Consider the following 22,509-nt stretch of genomic DNA (forward strand, 5'->3'; position numbering starts at 1 on the left):
AAATGAAAGCATTTTGAATAAACTTCTCAATGATTTTTTTAGAATTAATTATATATTTTTTCATGTTTCATTGGTGATGATTCTATTATCTAATTTGAATTTATAAATATCCAAAGGAAGTTTTAAAGCATAATTATAATTAACCCTTTCTAAAAGAAAAGAATTTATAACAGTACATTATAGAGTAACAATTCAAACTCAACTATTTTTCTTTTTAATTGGAGCATAAAGCTGAGACAATACTTCGTTCCAGGTTAACATGTGACTTTTTGGTTTTAAAGGTGAATGTACATACTAAACATAGAAATTCACCACTAAAACTTTGTCATTACCTCCCAGACTACCTTGACATTATTCCTCCATTTCATAATTGACAAATTCCCACTACTGGTCACCTGGCCAACACCTTCCATTTCTGGAACTTAACACTTAGTAAATTATGGACACAGAAACGTTGTTATGACAATTACTTTGTCTCTTAAGATTCCTATAATCTAACTCTTAGATCAGTTCCCACCCTGTTAGCTTGTTGGATTTTATATTTGTTGGTCTTTTATGTTTTTAAAGTCTGTATTAGTTACTTTATAAAATGTCTCACATACTGGAAATTTTTTGTTGTTTTGGTTTTTGTTGTTTTTTTTCCCCACAAGTTCATGTTAACATTTTTAGCAAGAGCCCAACATAGGTGAAGTAATTTACTTATTAATTTTCTATTGTACCAGATAAGAAGGTATATACTATCGGTTTATTCCATTTTTTGCTAATGCTAACACCACTTTAACCACTTTGATCACATGGTGAAAGTGGTGTTACGGACTGAGTTTTTGTATAGTCCCTCCCAGATTTGTAGGCTAAAATCCTAACATCCAGTGGGCTGTCACTATGAGATGGGGCCTTGGCAGGTGATCAGATCATGAGGGTGGAGCTCTCATGAATGTATTAGTGCCCTCGGAAGAGACCATGGAGAACTTTCTTTCTCCTTTCCACCAGGGGAGGACACAGCAGGAAGACCCCCATCTGTGAGCCAGAATATGCTCAAATAATATGTATGAGGCACAAATAGGAATCAATTGACGTGAGGCTATTACTTCTATATAAAAAAAAATGGTTTTGTTTTTTTTCCTCATTTGGATATATCCTGTGATGAGACAGAAGTCTTGACTATAGTGACTCCATGTTGTTTAATATCTCCATTTTGTAAAACAGCCATGTCAACTAGGAAGGTCACAACTGGGACAAGTTGTTTTTCTTTTGCTTGTGAAAATCCTCAAGAACACAGAACTATCTAACTGGGCTCTGTTTCTGTAACTGGGATGACTGGGCTAATTGTGATTGGCTAAGCTTCCCGCCACCTGACTGCAATCTCCCGCTTCTGTAACCTGGCTTGCTTGCATTAGCTAAACCCCCAAACATTCCTTTTGTGGTTTTCAAGCTTAAAAGGAACGCCCTTACAATTGTTTGGGGCTGATCCGGAACAGACTTTGTGTTCCAGGTCAGTCGCCGAGGGTCTGCTTCAATAAAGGCTTGATTCGATTACATGTGAGTGGTCTGGAAGTCAATTTATGAAACCCCAGGACGTTGCTTTAACTATAATGATCCACATACTCTCAGAGATCAAACAGCCAGAGACCTGCTCCTAGCTGTTAGTTTTTCCCATGTAGAGAGAACCTACTGCTTACTTTACTTTGCTTAAATCTCAGCTGAGGACAATGTTTACTCTTTGCTCTATGTGACACTTCCCTTTTCTTCTCCACAATGGGAATAAGATTTTCACTTCTCTGAGAAGTTCCAGAAAGTTTTGTGAAACAGCTGGTGATGACCTTCCCGTCTTCTCTGAGGTGGTTGAATCCTGGAGAAGATGGCCAGGCTATGTTTACAGGCAGACTTCCCATTCTCCAAACCGCAATTTATCCACAAGACATTATGAAAAACGCAACTTCTTGTGAAACAATGCATTTGTTTTCTTCTCTCTTTCAAGCATATAGGACTTTTCAAGTTCTTTCCTAAGAATGCATATTGAAAGGAAAGTGACCAGAACACTCGGAGCAACCAAAAGATCTTTATTGCAGCAGTACAACAAAGAGAAAGGAAAGGAGGAAAGAGAGAGAGAGAGAGAGAGAGAGAGAGAGAGAGAAAGAGCAAGAGAGAGAGAGCAAGAGAGGGGGGCCTGGCAGGAGGGAGTTTTTATAGCCCAAATCTAATGGGGCCTCTGGGTCTGCAAGCTGCCTTGTTGGCCCAAGGGGGGGTTAAGTGTTCAGCCTTGAGCGGGACTTGACACAAACAGGTGATAAAGGACCAGATAGAGGGGGGTTTGAGTGCGTGGGCTATCTTGCAGCCAACATCTGTTCAGCCTGCCCAGCAGACAACAGAGTTCAGCCTGCTCTGCACCCAACACATATAAAGTGGAAGGGAAGAGGAAAACAAATGGAGGAAGGAAAAGGAGACGTGGTCTCGTAGCTACTTTGGAGTTTTGCAAAACTCCAAAGAATAATAAGAATATTCCACTAAAAAGATTATGGCAAGTGCTTCAATGGAAATCAATAGAAATAGAAATAGAAACAGAAAATCAGTAGAAAGGAGTTCCTACTGTAGGCCTAGGAGAGTGACCTCGAATAGAGGAGCTGATTATGATAACTAGGAAAAGGGCAGATATCCTCAAAATTACAACCAATCCCAGCAGCTTGGGCAGGTGGCTGAGGCAGGAGGATGATGAGCTCAAAGCCAGCTTCGGCAAAAACAAGGTGCCTGGCAACTCAGTGGAACCCCGTCTCTAAATAAAATACTAAATTGGGCTGGGGATGTGTAAAAAAAGAAAAAAGTTCATAAAGATTCCTGTGGTTTTGAAGAAGCAAGTTTAAAGGGTAGATGATAAAAGCTGAGATGCAGAAGGGACCTGGGAAACAGGATCTAGGTAGAAAAGCAACAGACAAACTAGGCAAGTGGTCATTTTGGGTCCAAAAGTTAGGGCCGTCTTATTTTCCAAGTAGAGATCCTTAGCCCAAGAAAGGCCAGGGTGGAAAAGAACAACCCATGGACCAGCAGGAATAAGGCATATTATTTTTGGAGTCTGTGCACAGAGTTGTATGAAGAGTTAAATGATCAGTAAAATTAGCCCTAACTCCCTCACTGCCACATATAAACATCTGCTCTTGGGCTTTGCCATAGGAACATGGGTGGCTCCCAGCTAAGTCAAATGGGATCTAGTAGCAAGAAATTAACTTGAGTGCCATCTGCAGGACGTGGAATAGGAAGCGCCAGCCTTCATTCCTCCTGAAGTTTTTCACTTAACAACATATGGACCAAACTGCCTTTGCAAGAACTCAGGGAGGAGGCAAAGGAGCGAGCGCCCAGGTGGAGAGTGCAGCCAGGAAGACACCCATCGAGGTGGGTGGTGAAGTTCATGGCACTTTTACCAATCCTCGCCTCTTTGTCACCCTGGCACCCAACTCCAAACATTTACATCAGAAGGGCAAGATGAGTGGACCACGCGTCCAGCATTCTGCATTCTGAGGGTGTCGTCTGGGGGCCTGGTTTCTATCTCACCTGACTCCAAGTGCTGACATGAACTGGCACAATTTGGGTACCGCGGTAGGGTACCAAGAATACAGGTGAGCACCCTGGTTTCAGTTCTAGAGAGATTGTAGCACCTCAGCCAGACACCAGCAGGAGAAAGAGAAAACACGCCCAGAGAATAAGCCAGCAAATCTCTTTAACTGGACAATTACACATTTAATCCCAGGGTCGAACACCCTGGCCTCAAAGTTTTGAGGGCCTCTGGAATCTCTAGCTATGCTGATTGCTGAAGTCTTCCTCTTATATGATTGGCCAATCTGTAATGACTGGAAAAGTTTTTTTGTTTTTTTAGAAATACGTAAATCTCAGCAAAAGAGCACCAAACATACAGAGGAACAGAAAAACATCTATTTCAAAGGAATAAAATAAATCTTCAGAAATCAACCCTAAAAAAACAGATGTCTCGAGTGAAAGGAAGCCTAGTAGAGCAGAGGAAGGAAAGGGGAGCAGGGAGGGAGGCCAGGAGGGAAAAGGGGAGCATCATGAACCCAAATCGATTTTCATGCAAGTATGAGTTTGTCGGGATGAACCCAACTACTGTGTGTAACCATAAAGCTCTAATAAAAATACATTAATTAAAAAAATAAGAAAAAAATGCCCAGAGGTCTATAAATTATATGACTTTGTAAAAATGTTTGCATACTTGTAGGTTTTTTTTTTTTTTTTTTTTTTTTTTTTTAGCGTTCTTCACAAAAGCCAAGAGGTGGAATAACCCAAGCATCTGTTGATAGGTAAAAAAAGAAAATGTGGCATGTACGTGAAAGAAAGAAATGCTGCAATATAGACGAAACTCAAGGGCATCGTGCTAAGTGAAGCAAGTCAGTTGCCAAAAACATTAAAATAAATGCTGTGATCACAAGAGGTGTCTCAAGTCATCCTAGAGGTCACAGGAAGCAGAAAGTAGTTGCCAGGGTCAGGGAGAAAGGGAAAAAGATCCTGTGGTTTGTTCAATGGCTACAAAGGTTTTGTTTCAGTAGAGAAAAAGCCCTAGAGATCTGCTGTGCAACAATTTGACTATAATGAATACTACCAAACTCTACACTTGAAATGGTTAAGATGGTGAATTACGTGAGTTTTTAATTATAACTAAAAGTTTAAAAAGCCAAAATCAAGAAATTGTTTAAAGAAAACAATATCCTGATTCTTACATACCCACCTATACACAGAAGTCATAGAAAACCCTTTTGCTCCTAGATTAATGGTTATCAACATGGGGTGAAGGGATTTTGCTCCTCCTCTGTTGGAGGACCTTTGGCAATGTTTGATGACATTCCTGGGTGGCATACCTGAGGTGGGATTGCTGCTGGCATCTAGAGAGTAGCGGACAGGATATCTGCTAAACAATTTACTGGAGCACAGAACAGTCCCCTACAATAAGGATTTATCTAGCCAATGTGTGATCATTAGGAGCTTCTTTTGAGAAACCCTGTCCTAGATTATTAATCAGCATGTGTTATCATTATATCAGTCTTTCCCCTCCAGATTAGGTTGGTGGGGTTCAGACTCTGTAAATAACTGATAGTATAAACGCTGGATGGAACTCAGCTGAGACACTAGAGAGAGGAGCCTTGTTCAGAGGTTGATAAAGCCCCAAAAGAAAAGAATAAACAGGAGAGGGTGAAGGAGGGGGAGGGGGAGGGAGAGGGATGGGGGAGGGGGACAGAGAGGGAGGTGGGTGGGAGGAAGAAGTGGGGCAGATAAGAAGGGAAGGCAGTACATGGACCACTTTGGGCCACTCTGCAGGATTCTGTGCTGAGCACATTACATGTGTTTGAATCCTTCAAACTTCTCTAAGTTTTCTTTTAAATTTATGCTAAAGAGGAAACAGATGGAAGAGGGAGGTTTTGCCAGGGTGGGCAGATTCAACTGGTTTATTGATGAATTTCCTGGAAGGGAAGTGGCTGTGGTTGTCCCTTAAGAGGCCCACCCACTTCTTGGTCAAGCTCAGGAGGAAAGCTGCACCCCACTAACCCACTGGATTGTTCCATAGCAATAAGGGGGCAGGATGTGATGGGGAAATGACAGCGGGCACCTGAGGAAGTGGAAGGGGCACCAGGAGACCAGGAGGGTGAGGGTGGGGGTGGAGGCTGTTCTGCCCCTGCCACAGACTTCTGGGAGAATCCATCCTCTCTCTCAGACCCATCTCCAGACTAGTGGTTATCAACATGGGGTGAAGGGATTTTGCTCCTCCTCTGTTGGAGGACCTTTGGCATACCTGAGGTAGGATTGCTGCTGGCATCTAGAGAGTAGCGGAGAGGGAATCTGCTAAACAATCTACTGGAGCACAGAACAGTCCCCTACCACAAGGAATTATCTAGCCAGTAACCTCTTGTCCTTCTGGCCCTGAAGGCAAAGACAACCTTCTAAATGGGGTTCCTTCATGCAGAGCCCACTGCTCCCTGGGGACAGCGGTGGCTCATGCTGTGTTCCTGGGTTTCTTCTGGCAGCACCCCCCACCCTAAGGAAAGCAGGAAGGAAGCTGTGCAGCTGTATCTGCAGCTGGCTTGGGTTCCCCTGCCCAGTGCATCAAAGTCAGCTCCAGAGAAGAGCTCCCTCCAGGGCGGCAGGCTCTCAGGGACCTCTGCCCTCAGGAGACCACTCCACTCTAAGCATGCATTTGCTGAGCGGGTTCAGATCTTCCTCAGTGTTCCCCATCGGTACCTCTTCCAGTTTCACTACTTCCATAGAAGTCTCCAACCTTTCCTGAAGTCCATTAGTAGAGAAAGTGGCCAGGGGAGGAAGGTGGCTTTAGAATAGGCAGCAAGTAGGCAACAAGACCTGAAAGTCTGCTTCTAGTTGTGGAATTGGAAAAAAAAAATATATATATATATAAATTTATTTATAAACAACAAATATATAAATATAAATATGTATATGTTTAGACAGCAAAATAAAAAAATATTTTTCTATGTTCTATTGTTACTATTTTTGGCCACATGTTATTGAATGTGCCTTGAAAGCTACATAGGCATTATTACTATTATTATATGGTTAACTACATAATATAAAATACTTTATTATTTATCATCTTTCTATTACTAGTAATATTATTATTAGAACTGGTGACATATTATTGAACGCTGCTTAGAAGCAGTATAGGCCTTTCATAAATATTTTATGTCATCTCCATAACAAGTTTCTAGTATTGTTTTCTAATAGTTTATGTAACAGGGGTCCACTTCATGCTTTGAATATAACCCTTGCTGCTCGGCCACTATGGCTTCTTTTAAAAGTGACATACTTCTTTTTTCTTTCCTCTTGTTCCTCTGCCCGTCCCTAACCATGGGGAGAACAAGGTGAAATTTATTATTGTCTTAGCCCGAGTTATCTGAGCTTTGGTTCACAGACCACAGGAATGAAAGAATCCAAACTTTAGGGCTGGCACTTGCAGGTGTATCTATTAAAGCTACAAATGAATGATATTCCCTGACAGGGCACATCTGTAGCCTTTGAATCTCCTCTATAAAAGGTTACTGTTCCCCCAGGCAGTTAGAATCTCAGCCTCTTGGGTGTAATGTGCACTATGAAGTCTCCTTTGCTAGTAAAGCAATAAAATTTCTTTTTCCTTTTTCTCAAAATCTTATCCTTCTTATTGGATCAGCATCAGGGACAAGGACCCAACTTTTGGTATGGATTAGGAAAAAATGCAACTTCAAGAACATAGACCTGTCTAACAGTGTGGAGCTGGTAAGTATTCAAGGGGCAATTCACACAGAAAGCTCTGTGACGCTTACCGACTCCCAACGTTGGTAATTCAATTAGTGATTTTTCTGAAGTTACTAGAAGTTCACAAGTCAGAAAGTGCAGACACATTTCACAAATGCTGCAAGCATCACATCCTGTGCAGCTGTAAACGCTGGGCTCAGGAAGGGCTGGTGACTTTCAGAAGGCGACAAGTAGGAACTGTTGATCAGACTTGGAGAACCCGGAGTTACCACGTCCTGGGGGTTTCTGAGAGTCAGCTGGGACCACGGCACTGGTCCTCGGGCACAGGTAGGCAATGCAGGAAGACTCTTCTCAACCCAGCGCTCTTGCTGTGACATTATGGGCACAGGGATTTTAACTCTTTCTGCTATTTTCTGACTGCATGATCTTGGTGAGGCACTTAGCTGAGGTCACATGATAAATGGAAGCCGAGCATTTTTCTCTTCAAATGCCATCAGGCCATTGGCAACTTGTGCAACCCATGGGCAAGGAATGGCATAGAGGTAGAAGGCTGAATCCTAATAAATCATGACTGGCAGGGTAGATTGGGGTTGAAATTCATCACACAGTGAGCGATGCAGTTGTTGTTGGTAGGACTAGGGGAAAGGGACATGGCTACATATTGAATGCTTTCTGGGAACATTTGCTTCTGAACATGGGGACCGAGAGGCATGATTCGTGCTCATGCCTTCCTTGACGTGTTGATTCTGTACAATCAGTGTCAAACACGACAGGAAAACCCTTAGGAAACCAAGGCTTTGTGTTTTCACTGCTCAGTACTATCAGTTTCTTTCCCTAAAAAAAAAGGGGAGGGGGGGTCCAAGTCTGGACAAAGGGGCAAGTCCTCTCCTATAGTTTTGGGAGACAGAACCTGGGAGTCCAGTGCTTGCAAGAGCTGCCTTGTTTTCTCTTCCAGTGTCAGCAGCACCATCATGATTTCACAACCTGTGCCCAGTGCAAATGTGGCTGTGCTCACGTCAAATGGCATCAACTTTCCCCAAACAGAGAATATAAGACCCACCCATAATAACCTGGACAACTTGAAGAAACGTCTAAAGGCAGAGGTCAAAGTCATTGGGGTAAAGCCAAGGAAGGACACATGGGAGTTGGGTGGTGGGTGGAGGAAAGAGACTGAGGGTCTTGGTACTAGAGATCCATTGTGAGTGTGGAGATTCACATCTTGCCGGAGGCATGACAGGCTGATCTGCAGACCAGTGCAAGTCACGTGGAGAGCTGTTTAAACCTTCCCCAGGACTTTTCTCACAAGATTAAATCTGTGTTTTTATTATTTGGAAAACCAGTAGTTGAATTTTGATTGCTTCAAAATTGTTTTTTGTATTTCTGAAGTGAAGTGTTTTTTTTATATTTCTTTTATGAAACCTATTATAAAGAATTACACATTTTATATTTTTTCACCAATTGCATGCTTAATAATCACACTGACTTTTTGACTTAATTTTTTTTTAATTGTTGATGGAACTTTATTTTATTTATTTCTATGTGGTCCTGAGAATCAAGCCCAGTGCTTCACACATGCTAGGCAAGCGCTGTTTGGTGATTTTTTTGCCTTTGTTCATTTATTTATTTATTTATTTTTTCATTACGATTCTTAATACACCATTATACAATAATTTGTCATATCTCTGATTATATATAAGGTATGTTGACACCAAATTCATATCTTCATACATGTATTTTATATAATGATGAGAGTCTTTTTCTCTCACTGCAAATTACAATAAAAACACACTTCCTTTCTTTTCTCTCTCTCTCTCTCTCTTTTTTTTTTTTTTTTGTACTGGGGATTGAACTCAGGGGCACTTGACCACTGAGCCATATCCCCAACCCTATTGTGTATTTTATTTAAAGACAGGGTCTTACTGAGTTGCTTAGCACCTTGCTTTTGCTGAGGCTGGCTTTGAACTCATAATCCTCCTGTCTCAGCCTCCCGAGCCGCTTGGATTACAGGTTTGCATGACTGCGCCTGGCTTCTCTGTTTCTTTTAAGAACAGGGATGATATTTACATTTGCTCCTCTCTCTCCTCTCCTCCATGATTTATTAAAGAAACAGTGGGATGAAGGGATGTTGGGGAGGGAGCTATGCAGACCTGGGAGGAAACCAAGGAATCCATGTTTCTAGAGTTGTCTCTGCACTAGCATTATCTGAAGCAAGGTGCTGCTTCTGACCAGGTTTCAGACCCAGTGGGACCAATCGCCTAGCCTCAGAGATACATTCCTGTGGGTTCCCGTGAGAATCCTGTGACAGAAGGTTTGAAAAGCTTCCTGGTAAATGTCAATAGAACTGTGAGTCTCTGAGGGGAAGATGGACCTCAGGGAGGCAAACTACCTCTTAAAACATAGGTTCCGGAACCCCAGGATAGGACCCAAGACACCACAGAGCTGTCCAGAGATCCAGGCTGCATGGTGTGGCCATCGGGGGTCTGGAGATGTGAGATGGGGCTTCCACATTTTCAGCGCTCATGTGAGAGCAAGGATTTTTAGATGTCCCCTGTTCCCCCAAGAGGCAGAAGGAAAGTTACTAGCTATGGACTCCAACAGCTCAGCCCTTGCCATGAGCTGGGAGTAAAGGTCCTAAACAGACCAGGGCTTGGGAGGCCAAAGTGCCCTCAGGACAGTGGTCCCCTGGTAGAACGGCACCCCTTCCCAAAAGAATTTTCGGATTTCTCACTCCAGAGCTTTTGCCGTGACAGCGTCCTCACTGGGATCTCGTAGAAGGTGAAGATGTGCGGGTAGCACAGGTGGAAGTGGATTTGTCTTCATCGAGGCTGGCTTAATCTTCGACCTCCTTTCCTTTTTCTACAGACGATCCAGATCATGTGTGGTGTGATGGTGTTGAGCCTGGGGATCATTTTGGCATCTGCTCCCTTCTCTCAACATTTTAGCTGGGTGTACTCCGCCCTGTTAAAATCTGGTTATCCATTCATAGGAGGCTTGCTTGTAAGTAGAGTTCCGCAGGAGGGCCGGTGGGGAGGGAGGGGTGAGGCCATACCCAGGGACCCTAACACCATACTCCTGTCCACTGGCCACCATTCTTCTGTCCATCACACTCAGTGGTTACAACCTATTCTCCTTGGTGTGTAGTCCAGGGAGAGCATCAGTATGCAGGAGGGCAGCAGTGGCTTTATTTGGGGTCAATTTCTTATCTGGTTTAGATAAACGTTTCTTTTAAAGGTCACCTTATTTTTCACCATAGTATCCTAAGCTATGTTGAGATTGGTGGCATCTTTCCAGGGTTAGGGGGGGAAAAATCATGAAGTATGATAGAGGTAGGAAACGGCTTTCCATATAGGACAGTGAGCTCCAATGAAAGAGGCCACCCTCTCCCAGGAAAAAACACTGAGAGGCTTGTGGGCTTTAGAGAGGAAGGGACACTTCCAGCTCATTGCTTCCACGGGGTGGGGGTGGGGGTGGGGGTGGGGGTGGGGGACGGAGTGTGTAATCTAGGCAGAGGTCTATACTTTCCGGATGGGACTGGAAACTTCTCTGAAACAGCACCACATCTGCGGTGTTGGGAGGAATGAATGGTTCTTTTCTCAGAAGGTGACTTTCTTCTAGATTGATGTGGGTTTGCCCTTCTCACAGCGAAGGTTTTATTTCCAATAGTCTCTTCCCACAGCTCGGGATCTATCACTCGCCTCTCCTGCCTTCATTTCTTTTATGTATCCAAAACTCACTTTTTTTCTTTGTCAGGTCCTTTTTCTTCTTCTTCTTCTTTTATTAACTGAAATCCACATTTTATTTGGATGTCACCAGTGTTTCCCAAGTGCCCTTCTTCCAAGGTCCATTCAAGGATATGACATTGCATTTGGTGAGTCTGTCTCCTTAGGTTCTTTGAGGCTTCCTCAGACTTTCCTTGCCCTTGATGAGTTTGATCTAGTTTTGAGAAGCCCCCCCCACCTCAGATAGGAATTTTGCACAATGTTCCTAAATTTGAATTTGTCTGATACTCTTCTCACATGTTTAGATTAGGGTAATGAACTTCTAGAAGGTGACAGAAGTGACATACCATTCCCATTAGGTCACATGAAGAATGCCCACTACCAGGGTTATGTGACCAGTGAAGTTAACCTTGATCATGGGGCGGAGGTAGTGTTTTCTGGATTCCTCCAATGCCTCATTCCTTCTTTCTCTTCTCTTTAGAAGCCTGTCGCTAACCACAGTCCATGTGTGAAGAAGCAGAGGCATCTAGTTCCTTTACGTTTTTTAAGTCTTGACATTTATCTACCTAGGCAAACTGCTTAATGCTGTGACCACTGGAACCCCAGAGGTTCTTTTATTTTGTTTCCCTCTCCCCGCCCCCACCATTTTAAAAACGTCTTTCTGTTCGTCTCCTTAAATCTCTTACATCACAAAGACTCCAGAGAATGGAAATGATTTCTTCAATTTTTCTGAACAGTCTCCAAGGTTCCTGACATCTCGCCCCCTCCTTTGTTTGGTAGTCATTTATCAACAACATGTTAGAAAGGTGATTTGATGTGATCAAGTAGGATTTGTCCCAGGGATGGAAGCGTGGCTGAACACAGGTGAATCACTGGGATGGCGTTAGGAAAAGAAGGACAAAGACCATGTGATCATCCCCCATTCTTTGGGTTTTACCCATGGGAGTTGTTCATCAACACCCATGGTGATGTTGTAGCTTTTTTGTACCTAGAAACTGAAATGACATATTTTTCTTTCTTTCTGAGTAGTTTATCGTCTGTGGATCTCTATCAATCGTCACAGAGAAGATGTCAACAGAGGTTTTGGTGAGTGTGAAAACCATAATCCACCACTCAAGGATGTGAAATTTAGACCTCTACAGAATCAGTCTCTTTTCAACTTTGAAAAGTTGGAAACTAAGTTTCAGAGTCATCGAGCTGGTTCCAGATTCTCCCAATTCCTGTCAAAGGCTCATTCACCCAACCACGGTGCCCTCAATCAGTCTGCCTTCAGGGGAGTGTATCTTATCCTACACTAGTACCCAGGAATCTCTCACACACACAAAAAAAAACTTCTGCTGATTTATAATGCTGTTTTATAGGTAAAAGGTGTTCAAATTTAGTTTTTCAGTGGTGAGGAAGCTGATAGCATTATAAAAAGGTGTTTTTTTGTGTGTGTGGGGGTGGGTTCATCAATAATCCTATGTGTCAAAACCCTTGAGAAAACCCAGTCAAAAGGCTGCTGTTTGTGTCAGGAATTATCTCTCTTTCATCTATCTCACCTCAAAGTTGATACTTTTGTTGGGTTTGAGTATAAATTTGTGAGTCCGAGATGCTGTCTTTTGTATTGGCTAAGAAATCAACTTTACCTACCATTAACTCTTTCTGGGGGAAATCTGGACTGGAAGTTGCAGGAAGAAGAAAGCTGGATAATAGGGAGAAATATTTGAGATCTGTAAAGATTCACCTAGTCCTGGCTCAATCCCTCCAGGGGTTGGTGTGTGGCATCGTGTGAATGCCATATAATGCAATTGCTCAGAAACTCAATTTGGAAGCTCCGACTCTACAAGTCTCCCCAAAGCAGCAAGGAAATGAGAGAGAACATTCTCAGGACAATGCCAGTATATCCCTGCCATCAGATATTAGAGATTAATGTCTGAAACTCCCACCTGGACCCCGAGCCAGGAGATCAGTGCTGTCTAACAGATCTTTCTGTGATCATGGGAATCCACTAGGTCTATGCTGTCGACCACGGTAGCCACAGGTGACTGTTGATAAGTTGACATGTGGCTAATGCAACTGTGCAGCTTAGTTTGAAATTTCATGTACTCTTACTTTAAATATAAGTAGGTCATGTGGCTAGTGACAATCATATTGAATAATAGTATAGGAGTAATGTCTCCAGACTTTCAAGAGGAGATGCATGGCACTCTTACCCTAAAGAACAAACCTGAAGTGAGGAGCAAGCAACTCAAGGACACAGGAGGTGGTCTTGGGGTGGTGTGAGCCTAATGCTTATAAGAAGCACTTAGCCTGTAGTGAATTTTAATCTTGTCACACATTCTATTAGCCCCTTTGAGGTTGAAGAAGGATGTTAGCCCAGGACAAATCTAGGTTATTCTTAAACATATATATTCTAGAGGCTGAGGCAGGAGGATTGCAATTTCAGGATATTCCTTGGCAATTGAGTGAAACCCTGTCTCAAAATTAAAAGGGTTGGGGTTCAACTCAGTGAGGGAGCATCCCTGAGTTTGATCCTTAGTATTACAAAAAAAAAAAAAAAAATGAAATTGAAAAGAAGTGTACTCTAGACACCAGGACTGTGACAGTCAATCAGGAAGTCCAGGAGTATGCACTGCAGTTGTTATATTGGGAAATCGCCCCCCCCCCTCCCAATATCAGTTGTGCGTGGTCTGTGTGATCTACATGTAAGAAGAGTGGGCTACATGGAATTCCATAACACTTAGTGCAAGGCTGTTGGCCTGCCCTGAAACTTCCCTACGTAGAGTCACAACTTTCAGAACGGTATTAGCTCAGTTCTCTTCTTCTGTGAGTTGGAGAATAAAGGAAGCCACTTCTGAGATCAGCTTTATTTATTCTTCTTACATCTTGAATGTAAAGGTGAGACCCAGTGTGGGGAGGGAAAAGGAGGACCTGAGGACTCAAGGACACGGACAGGTTGAGGCAAGCCTCTACTGTGACCTCAGTGTCCGACATCTAGTCCAGGCCTTCCTCTTCTACCTCACATGGGGCCTGTGTCTAGACCTCTGCCTGCAGCCATCCATAGGTGGCTCCGGCCTTGACCAATCACATGCCTGCCCAGGCTTCAAGGCCTGCCTGCGACTGAGAACCACATCGCACGGCTCAGGGTTGGCTGGGTGTGCTGTTGCAGGTGGTGTGCAAGGAGTAGTGAACTGCTCACCACCTCTCCTGTGTGGCTGATGCTTCCATGGTGGGTGGGGCAGGTTCTGAGTGTTATTAGTTCACTTGCTGTTACTAAAGCACACACCTGAGATAAATCATCATCAACAACAACAAAACAGAGGAATGGGATGTTTTGGTTCATGGTTTTGGAGGTTTCGGTGTGTGGCTGGGTGAATCCATTGCTTTGGGGTGTCAGGTAAGGCAGCACTTCATGGTGGCCAGCATGTGGTAGAGATAGCCATTCACCTCGTGGCAGCTGAGAAGGAAAGAGAGAGAGACAGGAAGGACCAGCCTCCCAATATTCCCTTCAAGGGGCTTCATCTGATGACCTAAGACTCAGCCCCCACTAGTACCACCTTTTAAAGTTCCCACCCCCTTGCAACAGTGCCAAGTTGGAGACTAAGTTTTGCACGTGTTGGGCTTTGGGAGACACTGAACATGCAGACTGCACTTGAATCAGTTGAGGGATATGGAAACAATATCTGGAGCCCTAATACCTCTGTTTTTGGCCCTATAGTCTTAAGGCTTTTGTAGACAGTCTCATGGGGCCCTGCTGTCAGTGCAGGGCAAATCTTTTAGAGGGGACTATTTCCTGCCACAGCACTGAGGTCGTCTCTGGGGTTGGGGGAGATTTCCTTTACTCATTTAGTGAGCTACGATTTACCTTCCAGGTTCAGAGATGTTTTTCCCAGGCACTAGTGGGGACAAACGGAAATAAGTGATTAATATTAGACCTCCCAAGGGGGACAAATGAAATAAATGATTGCAGTACTCTGGCAAAAAGATGGAAGAAACATCTGTTGCTTGCAAGTGTGATCTTTACTCAGCCTTTCTCTTTCAGGTTAATAGCAGCCTGATCACAAACATTCTGAGTGCTCTGTGTGCCCTGGTGGGTTTCTTTATCATCGCTGTCAATCTAGCTGCTTTGGGTCCTGCCTCAGAGGAGTGCGTGTTGAAGCAACAAGCTAAGCCAACCACTTTTTTGGGGTATTACTATCCCCATAATGGAGAGAACTACAGGGGCTGCTACCCAGCCAAAGCCAGTCTAGCTGTAAGTATCTCTAAATTAGGTGCTCTAATACTATGAGTTTTTAAAAAGCCCTTCTTTCTTCTTTGGAAAAACTCTGTATTCTCTCTGGTTTGGGGGAAACGAGGGATGGTCAAGACTAGGTGAAGGAGGGGAACTGCAAAGAATGAGACTAAAAGGTTAGACTAGGGGTTACATGCTAATAGGGAGGAATTGAAGTGTACGTGTCCCATAAGGTTGGTGATGAAAAACTAGACTTTATCACCGGTAGAGATTCTTACTAATCAAACAAATCAACTTTTGAGGTGCAAAGTATGAATTTGTCTAGCCAAGAACTTGGTACCTGGGAGAGGTGACTTACGAAAGGCAAACAGAAGAGAGAATAGGTAACCAGGACATGCCAGAGAGGAGACCTGGCCTGAGTGTACGGCAAGGGTTAAAATGGTCTGATGGATACCAGGCTCAGCACCGAAAAATAGAATAAGAAGAAAGGGGTCTGAAGAGCAGGGCTTTTCCTCTTTTCCAAGATCATAGTGATGAGAGACACTGATTCTGTAGGTTGGCAAATCATTGCCGTTCTTGTTACGACTTAGATTGGATTTATTAAACTGGGAGATAAGAAATCTTAGGAGATGAGGATGGTTAACTGATAATAATTCTAAGGGAACTCTGTCTTATTGAGTGAACTAAAGCAATTAAGTTTGACTAACAAAAATATTGTGTCTTAAGTGGGACAGCAACATCCTGAGAAAAAAGTAGGCAACATGACAAAAAAAGAGAGGCCGCGGAATGCTCATTGTGCTGAGATGATAGAGGTCAAAGACACAGGGGGAGGACGGACAGATAGGAAGATCTGGTGGAACTATGTCTGCACCTTGCTCCTTAAGGAGCGGACTGCAGGTGCTTCTCTCCTGGTTAGTGACATTACAGTGAGAAAAAAAAGTACATGCAATTGAAATGGATAGAAATTGGCATAAATTAACATCAGCACAGCTAAGCTAATCTTGGGGGAAATTCTGGAGTGCTTAGGAGGAAATTGAGTAGTGGATAAAGTATAAATTCATGATGGGATAATTTTACATTGTAAGTAAGAGAGACTGAGTCGAGCTTGTTGGCTAGGACAGTGTCAAGTAAGGCACGTCTCTCTCTCCTTATGCGTAATTGAGCTAGAGGACACCCCATCACATTCTCTCCCTATCAAGTGACCTGCCTGAAGGATACCTTGCCCCTGGACCACCTTTTGGAGATGGCTTGTGTTACTTTGCTGCCTTGATGGTTATTTTCTAATTCTTCTAATCACCAAAAAAGACTAAGGGAAAACATCCACATTTTTCAGGTATTTGGAAGGGTTAGTCAGTACTACATTTTACAAAGAACTTGCACAGTCCAAAACCTCATTGATCCTAACAAACCTCTGAGAAAGAAATTGTGCACACTTGATAAAGAAGGAAACAGAAGTTAGGGAAGCAGGGAGAATGGTCTAGGCTCATACCAAGCAGTACAGGCGAGGCTGGAGTGGGAGCTGTAGGTTCTCAGGCCCGGGAGCAGTTTTGCCACTCTGCTCTCTCAATGAGTGAACAGTGCAATTAACCTGTGTCCCCGCAGGTAAGAATCCAGGTGTACAGGTGGGGCCAACTCCGCATCTCCCCTCTTCATCTAGAGGGAGTTCATGAACAGAGAGATTGAATTAGGTGGTCCTCATCTCTACAGTCACCTCCCACCTGGGCATGAAGGCTGCGGTGGACGCAGGCACCATCTCTCTCTTATCTGCTGGGTTTCAGGGAGTCCTGTCTGTGATGCTGATTGGCACCGTGTTGGAGGCCTGCCTGGCTGTGCTCATTTCTGTGCTGTGGTGGCTGCAGGCCCACTCTGATGTCCCTGGGGTGAGTTGCTGGCGGCCTCCTGTCATCGTGCCTGGGGTTTTTCTGGGAAGTGTTGAGCAATGTTTCCAAGAGTCACAGAAGGAGGAAGCCGGCAGGCACAAGAGGCACGTGCGGCACGGTTTTGCTGGTAATGAGGAAAGCAGATGATCAGGACTGGCTGGCAGCTGAGGCTTCCCCGCTCTGGAGAGTCCGCCCTGAAAAGTCCCAGGGCCGAGTCCTCCTGGTTTGCAAACAGAACAACCACACCAAGGCTCTGTGAAGCTGAACGCCTGTCCTGGTGCAATGCTCCGTTGGTGGCTGTGCTCAGGACACTAGGACCTGGCTGCCGCCCTTGCAAGCAGGAACTCTTCCCGCCGTAATGACTGGTCTTTATAACAGTCTTTTTTTTTAAATTTTTTTTTATTGGTTGTTCAAAACATTACATAGCTCATGACATATCATCTTTCATATATTTGATTCAAGTGGGTTATGAACTCCCATTTTTACCCCAAATACAAGTTGCATAATCACATCGGTTACACATCCACATTTTTACATAATGCCATATTAGTGACTGTTGTATTCTGCTACCTTTCCTATCCCCTACTATCCCCCCTCCCCTTCCCTCCCATCTTCCCTCTCTACCCCATCTGTTGTTATTCAATTCTCTCCCTTGTTTTTTTTCCCCGTTCCCCTCACAAACTCTTATATGTAATTTTGTGCAACAATGAGGGTCTCCTTCCATTTCCATACAGTTTCCCTTCTCTCTCCCTTTCCCTCCCACCACTCGTCTCTGTTTAATGTTAGTCTTTTCCTCATGCTCTTCCTCCCTGCCCTGTTCTTAGTTGCTCTCCTTATATCAAAGAAGACATTTGCCATTTGTTTTTTAGGGATTGGCTAGCTTCACTTAGCATAATCTGCTCTAATGCAATCCATTTCCCTGCAAATTCCATGATTTTGTCGTTTTTTAGTGCTGCGTAATACTCCATTGTGTATAAATGCCACATTTTTTTTTTATCCATTCATCTATTGAAGGGCATCTAGGTTAATTCCAGAGTCCAGCTATTATGAATTGTGCTGCTATCAGTCTTGACTTGGGAAAAGGCACTTAGAACTGGGTCTGTCTCTAATTGCCCTCCTTTTCCTTCTCATCATCTTAATGTTATTTCTCCTTCAAAAGATCTTAAAGAAATACTGTTAAATCAAATTGCATGGGACAGTATTCTGCCACCCGTACAAATTCACAGCTTCATTTAACTGAATTTTTTAAAAAATAATTTATCCAAAATTAATTGTTTTAATTATTTTGCTTATAAATAGTAGAATGCTTGATGGGTGAATAGCAATTATTTGGAGGACTTAATGATGTACTATATTCATTCTGGAATGGCAAAAGTTCTATGTAAAAGTTTCAAGGGAATGCTATCTATCTGTACACACATATAGACTTATATACATGTATATGTACATTATAATATATATGTATATATGTTCATGTTCATATTCTCATATATACATAGTTATATGTATATGTTCAGTTGAACCTGTGTGAAGACTGAAACCTAACATATCCTCTTTCTTCTAGGGTGTGTTATTCCTGCCTCATAGTAACAGGAATAAATTCAACATGGCCCCAAAGGAGCTTTGTAACCCTGCATATGAGGAAATGATGACTTCTTAAAGAACAAAGAAGAGGAAAATATTCAGCAGAAATTGGTCTTCATGATAATAAATAATAATAGTAATAAACCCATCATAGAACAGAAAAGTTTTGGTTCCCTAAAATGTAGACTTTTTATGCAATGAGTATTACAAAACTTGTTGAATGTATGTGTCCCCTGATGCACTCTTGATTTGCCGGACATCGTCGGCTTCAGCAAAAGCACAGGTCTGGAAAACCGCTTAATAGACTGGCCCAAAAGTCCCAGACATGTCCCAGAAAACTAGGTACAATGTTTCAGTGGATCTTAGTGAAGCTGAGGAGACAACTTTTTCCTGCACCCCTTAACAGGAGTTATCTGATTGGTTGTAGATTTGGTCTCTCTTAGAGGTGGCATTAATTGTTCACCTCATGTATTTCACTTGTTAGTGCCTGGAGACAAGTTCATGTGATGGCAGAGACTGTAAAAGTAGTTGGCTTCAAAATAAAGTCTTTGTGTGACTGCACATTTTATTTCAAAAGTCATTGTGTTATTTTTCCTTCAAGGGCCGAGTTAACAATGATCTATACAAACCTAAATGTGAAGCCTCTTTCCCTTTCATCAAATATTCAAACAAATGAAGCACGGGAGTCTAACCGGGAATATTTATCTGTTATTAAGCGACAAACAACTTATATTTTTTTCTAATAAAAAGAAACAATTGTTAAATTGTACATATTAGGCCTCTGCACTGGCAAATAAGCATAAACATGCATGTGCACATACACGCACGTGCGCACGCACACACACCCACCCACACACTTTTATTACTTTACCTATTGCAATTTCTATCTCTAAAGTTAGAGGATAAATGATAAATACTTACATTAGGTTGAATTTGAGTGAACATTCTATGTTTAGCAACACTATTTTGGGATCCAGAAGGTATATCTGATTCCAAGATTACCAAGGTGAATAATATTCCGTTCTTAGCTTCAAGAAATGTATAGTTAAATAAGGAGAGTGGAGGTAACAATAAAAATAGGATTATATTGTACAGGGTGTTAAATTATATTTATTATATTTGAGCACAGAATGAAGAATACCTTCTTCTGCCTACAAGAATGTAGAAGATAAAAGGGAGAGAGGAGATAAATAATGTGTGTGTGTGTGTGTGTGTGTGTGAGAGAGAGAGAGAGAGAGAGAGAGAGAAACCTTCCTTGAGAACTTCTCACCCCTCCCACCCACCCCACCCTGGATGTCAATCATATGGTGCCACCTTCCTGCCTCAGAATCACGTAGAATGCACAGTTGATATATCAATCTACTGTATCGTCACTCTAGCTTCACACCTCACTGCTGGGCATCAATTTTTTCAAATCAGGGGAGAGGAGACATCTCTCCAAGCTCTACAGAATTAAAAGAAAAGAAAAAGATTATTAGGGAATAAAATGAACAACTTTATGCCAACGATTTTCACAATTTGATGACATGGGTGGGTGGGTGGGGGCAGTAGAAATCATAGGAAGACATAAATTAACAAGAGTTACCCAAAAGGATTTAGAAAGCAAAACGAGAATTTAAAAATATGAATGATTCTGTAACAAGTGAAAAATGGAAATAGTATTAAAAAACCTTCCCTTCAAGTAAACTTCTTATCCAAATAGCTTCACAGGTGAATTAAATTAAATATTTAAAGAAAAACACTAACCCTTTGTAAACTTATTCACAACAGAGAGGAAATGGGAACACTCCCAACTTGTTCCATGAGGTTAGTACCCTGGTGTCAAACTTAAACAAAAATATCAGAAGGAAAGAAAGCAAAGGTGAAATATGCTTCCTCACTGGCCTGCTATATACTTCTGAGGTCACTACAGTCATATGAGATGACATTCTGGTGTTGCCTCTTTTATTATAGTGTCAACCATAACTTGGGCGAGGGACATGCTGTTTGGAATCATGCAATTGTCTTCACGTAGCCCATCTGATAGCCTATCATTTACAGCTTTCCTATGACTCTAGTAGGCTGTGAATATTTATATCACAAGGAGGTAAATCAGAAAATTTGCTATTTTCTGAGCATGTATAATTCACCTTTCCTTTAATCTATTCTCATAAATCCTCAGGATCCATTACAACATTTTTACTCCTATAGACCATTTTAGTTGCCCAGGTTGCTTTGGTTGGAGCTCCACCTGCTGGCCAGAAGAAGAAAAGCTTACTTCTGCTTTTGCTGAGCCAAACACTAGAAATAAATTTTAGTGGATTTGCTGTATTTGTTTGTTTTATAGTTCTCTTCCCATACATTTTGCTATATCCTGAGACTGCTTTGATTATGTTCATGTTATTCTGGGATGTTTTTCTATCAGTAACTGATTCCAAAGCTTTGCTTCTTTAAGCCAAAGGCACGCAGTTATTACCCTCTATTAGCAGTTTGTTTCCACTTTATTTATCAGAATCACCTTTTTTTTTTTTTAACTTATAGGCAATTCTTAGCAATACTTTTAGCTAAAATTGTTTCTGTGTATTTGATGTAATGTCTCTTCTGATACATTTACCTCTAACAGTGGTTGATAGGCTTCAGTTTCTACAGAAGACTCCCAGGACCATTAGGACAGTGTTTACAAATCCATGGGATATCATGGGAATAGGAGGCAGCTTGCCAACAGCATTGGAATTAAGATTTGCATCCGGGTTAAACACTGCCTTGCAGCAAGAGGCACGGAGCCCGGGCTTGAGCTCCAAGGGCCCTCACTTTGTCTCTGTGATGCATGTTCTGTTTTTGGTAAGAAGTCCTAATAGAACGCCTCAGAACCAGGAATCCCCCAGACACTGTACTAGTTAGGGCTTCTTATACCTGATTTGGGCATATGTATTGGCATATAATGGGTCCTGATAGCAGATCATTCTGTGCATCTCATTAAAGATCACATGCAAATCCCTAGTCTCATTGTTCTCAGCGGTGATCACAGGCTGGCACAAACCTTTGAGCAACTCCACACACTCCTTGCTCCAAAGCAGCACCGTTCATCAGTATGCTCATGCAGTGACTGAGGGTCAGTGCCTTGGGGGAACTACAGCACAATAGCTTAGGACAATTTTAAGTCTGCTGAAATTTACCCTAATGACACAAGCTACATATATCAATAGAACAAAATCAAACAGATTGTGGTCAAATCATCTTTGCATCTGATTTCTGATATTTACCATTACAATTTTGAAATTTTTCTGTGTTGCTGCATCTATCAGTAGTTTTTTATTGTTTAGTAGTATTTCATAATATGAGCATTTTATAGTCTTTATCCTTTACCTGTTGATGGACATTTGAGCTTTTTTTTTTTTTGCTATTATGAGTAAAGTCACTATGAATATTAATGTGTAATCTTTTTGTTAATATACTGTATGTTCTTGTTTCTTGAATTATTACATGGAACAAGATGACATCACAAGATAAACATTTATTTAATATCTCAATAAATTATCAAACTATTTTTTCAGTGATTCTCATTTTACATTACTACCAAACATGTAAGACAGTTCTATTTGTTCAACATCCTTACTAATCTTTGCTATTTTTAATTTTAGTCAGTCCAGTGCATGTGAATGGCACTTATTTTAATTTGCTTTTCTTTTATAAATAATGACATTGAGCATCTTCTCATATGGTTATTGGCCATTTGCATATATTCTGACTCTTTAAACAATGTTTGATTGTGTTTATGTTGCATATTTAAGTACGGATTCTCCCTCTCTCTCCTTACCTTTTGCAAGGTCCTTTTTATCTCTTTGTCTGTCTCCTATCAAAACATGCTTAGGGCTTATTGTTTCTTGAATGTAAG

The 22,509-nt window shown here is 42.1% G+C and overlaps 1 protein-coding gene across 4 annotated transcripts; it reads left to right on the forward strand.

The window, feature by feature from the left end:
- The first annotated feature begins 7,401 nt into the window (after positions 1–7,401).
- Positions 7,402–19,196, forward strand: LOC114099931 (membrane-spanning 4-domains subfamily A member 6B-like). 4 transcript variants are annotated; one of them, XM_027944467.3, is made up of 7 exons: positions 7,402–7,566; positions 8,195–8,357; positions 10,102–10,236; positions 11,988–12,044; positions 14,983–15,192; positions 16,950–17,051; positions 18,616–19,196. In XM_027944467.3, exons 2-7 carry the CDS (start codon positions 8,211–8,213, stop codon positions 18,709–18,711), a joined length of 747 nt encoding a protein of 248 aa, XP_027800268.2. In that variant the 5' UTR covers positions 7,402–7,566; positions 8,195–8,210; the 3' UTR covers positions 18,712–19,196. The 4 variants fall into 4 exon arrangements, with proteins under 4 accessions (XP_027800268.2, XP_027800269.2, XP_027800270.2 ...); XM_027944468.3 differs by having other exon boundaries at positions 8,195–8,342; XM_027944469.3 differs by lacking the exon at positions 16,950–17,051.
- Positions 19,197–22,509: the final 3,313 nt, after the last annotated feature.

Source organism: Marmota flaviventris, chromosome 9 (genome assembly GCF_047511675.1).
Source record: "Marmota flaviventris isolate mMarFla1 chromosome 9, mMarFla1.hap1, whole genome shotgun sequence".
NCBI classification, from domain to species: domain Eukaryota; kingdom Metazoa; phylum Chordata; class Mammalia; order Rodentia; family Sciuridae; genus Marmota; species Marmota flaviventris.

Bases quoted from the DNA above. Each gene is read 5' to 3' on its own strand.
- LOC114099931 (XM_027944467.3), top strand. From the start codon at position 8,211: ATGATTTCACAACCTGTGCCCAGTGCAAATGTGGCTGTGCTCACGTCA. The intron at 10,237-11,987 runs GTAAGTAGAGTT...CTTTCTGAGTAG, and splicing joins CATTCATAGGAGGCTTGCTT to TTTATCGTCTGTGGATCTCT. The intron at 17,052-18,615 runs GTGAGTTGCTGG...TCTTTCTTCTAG, and splicing joins CCCACTCTGATGTCCCTGGG to GGTGTGTTATTCCTGCCTCA.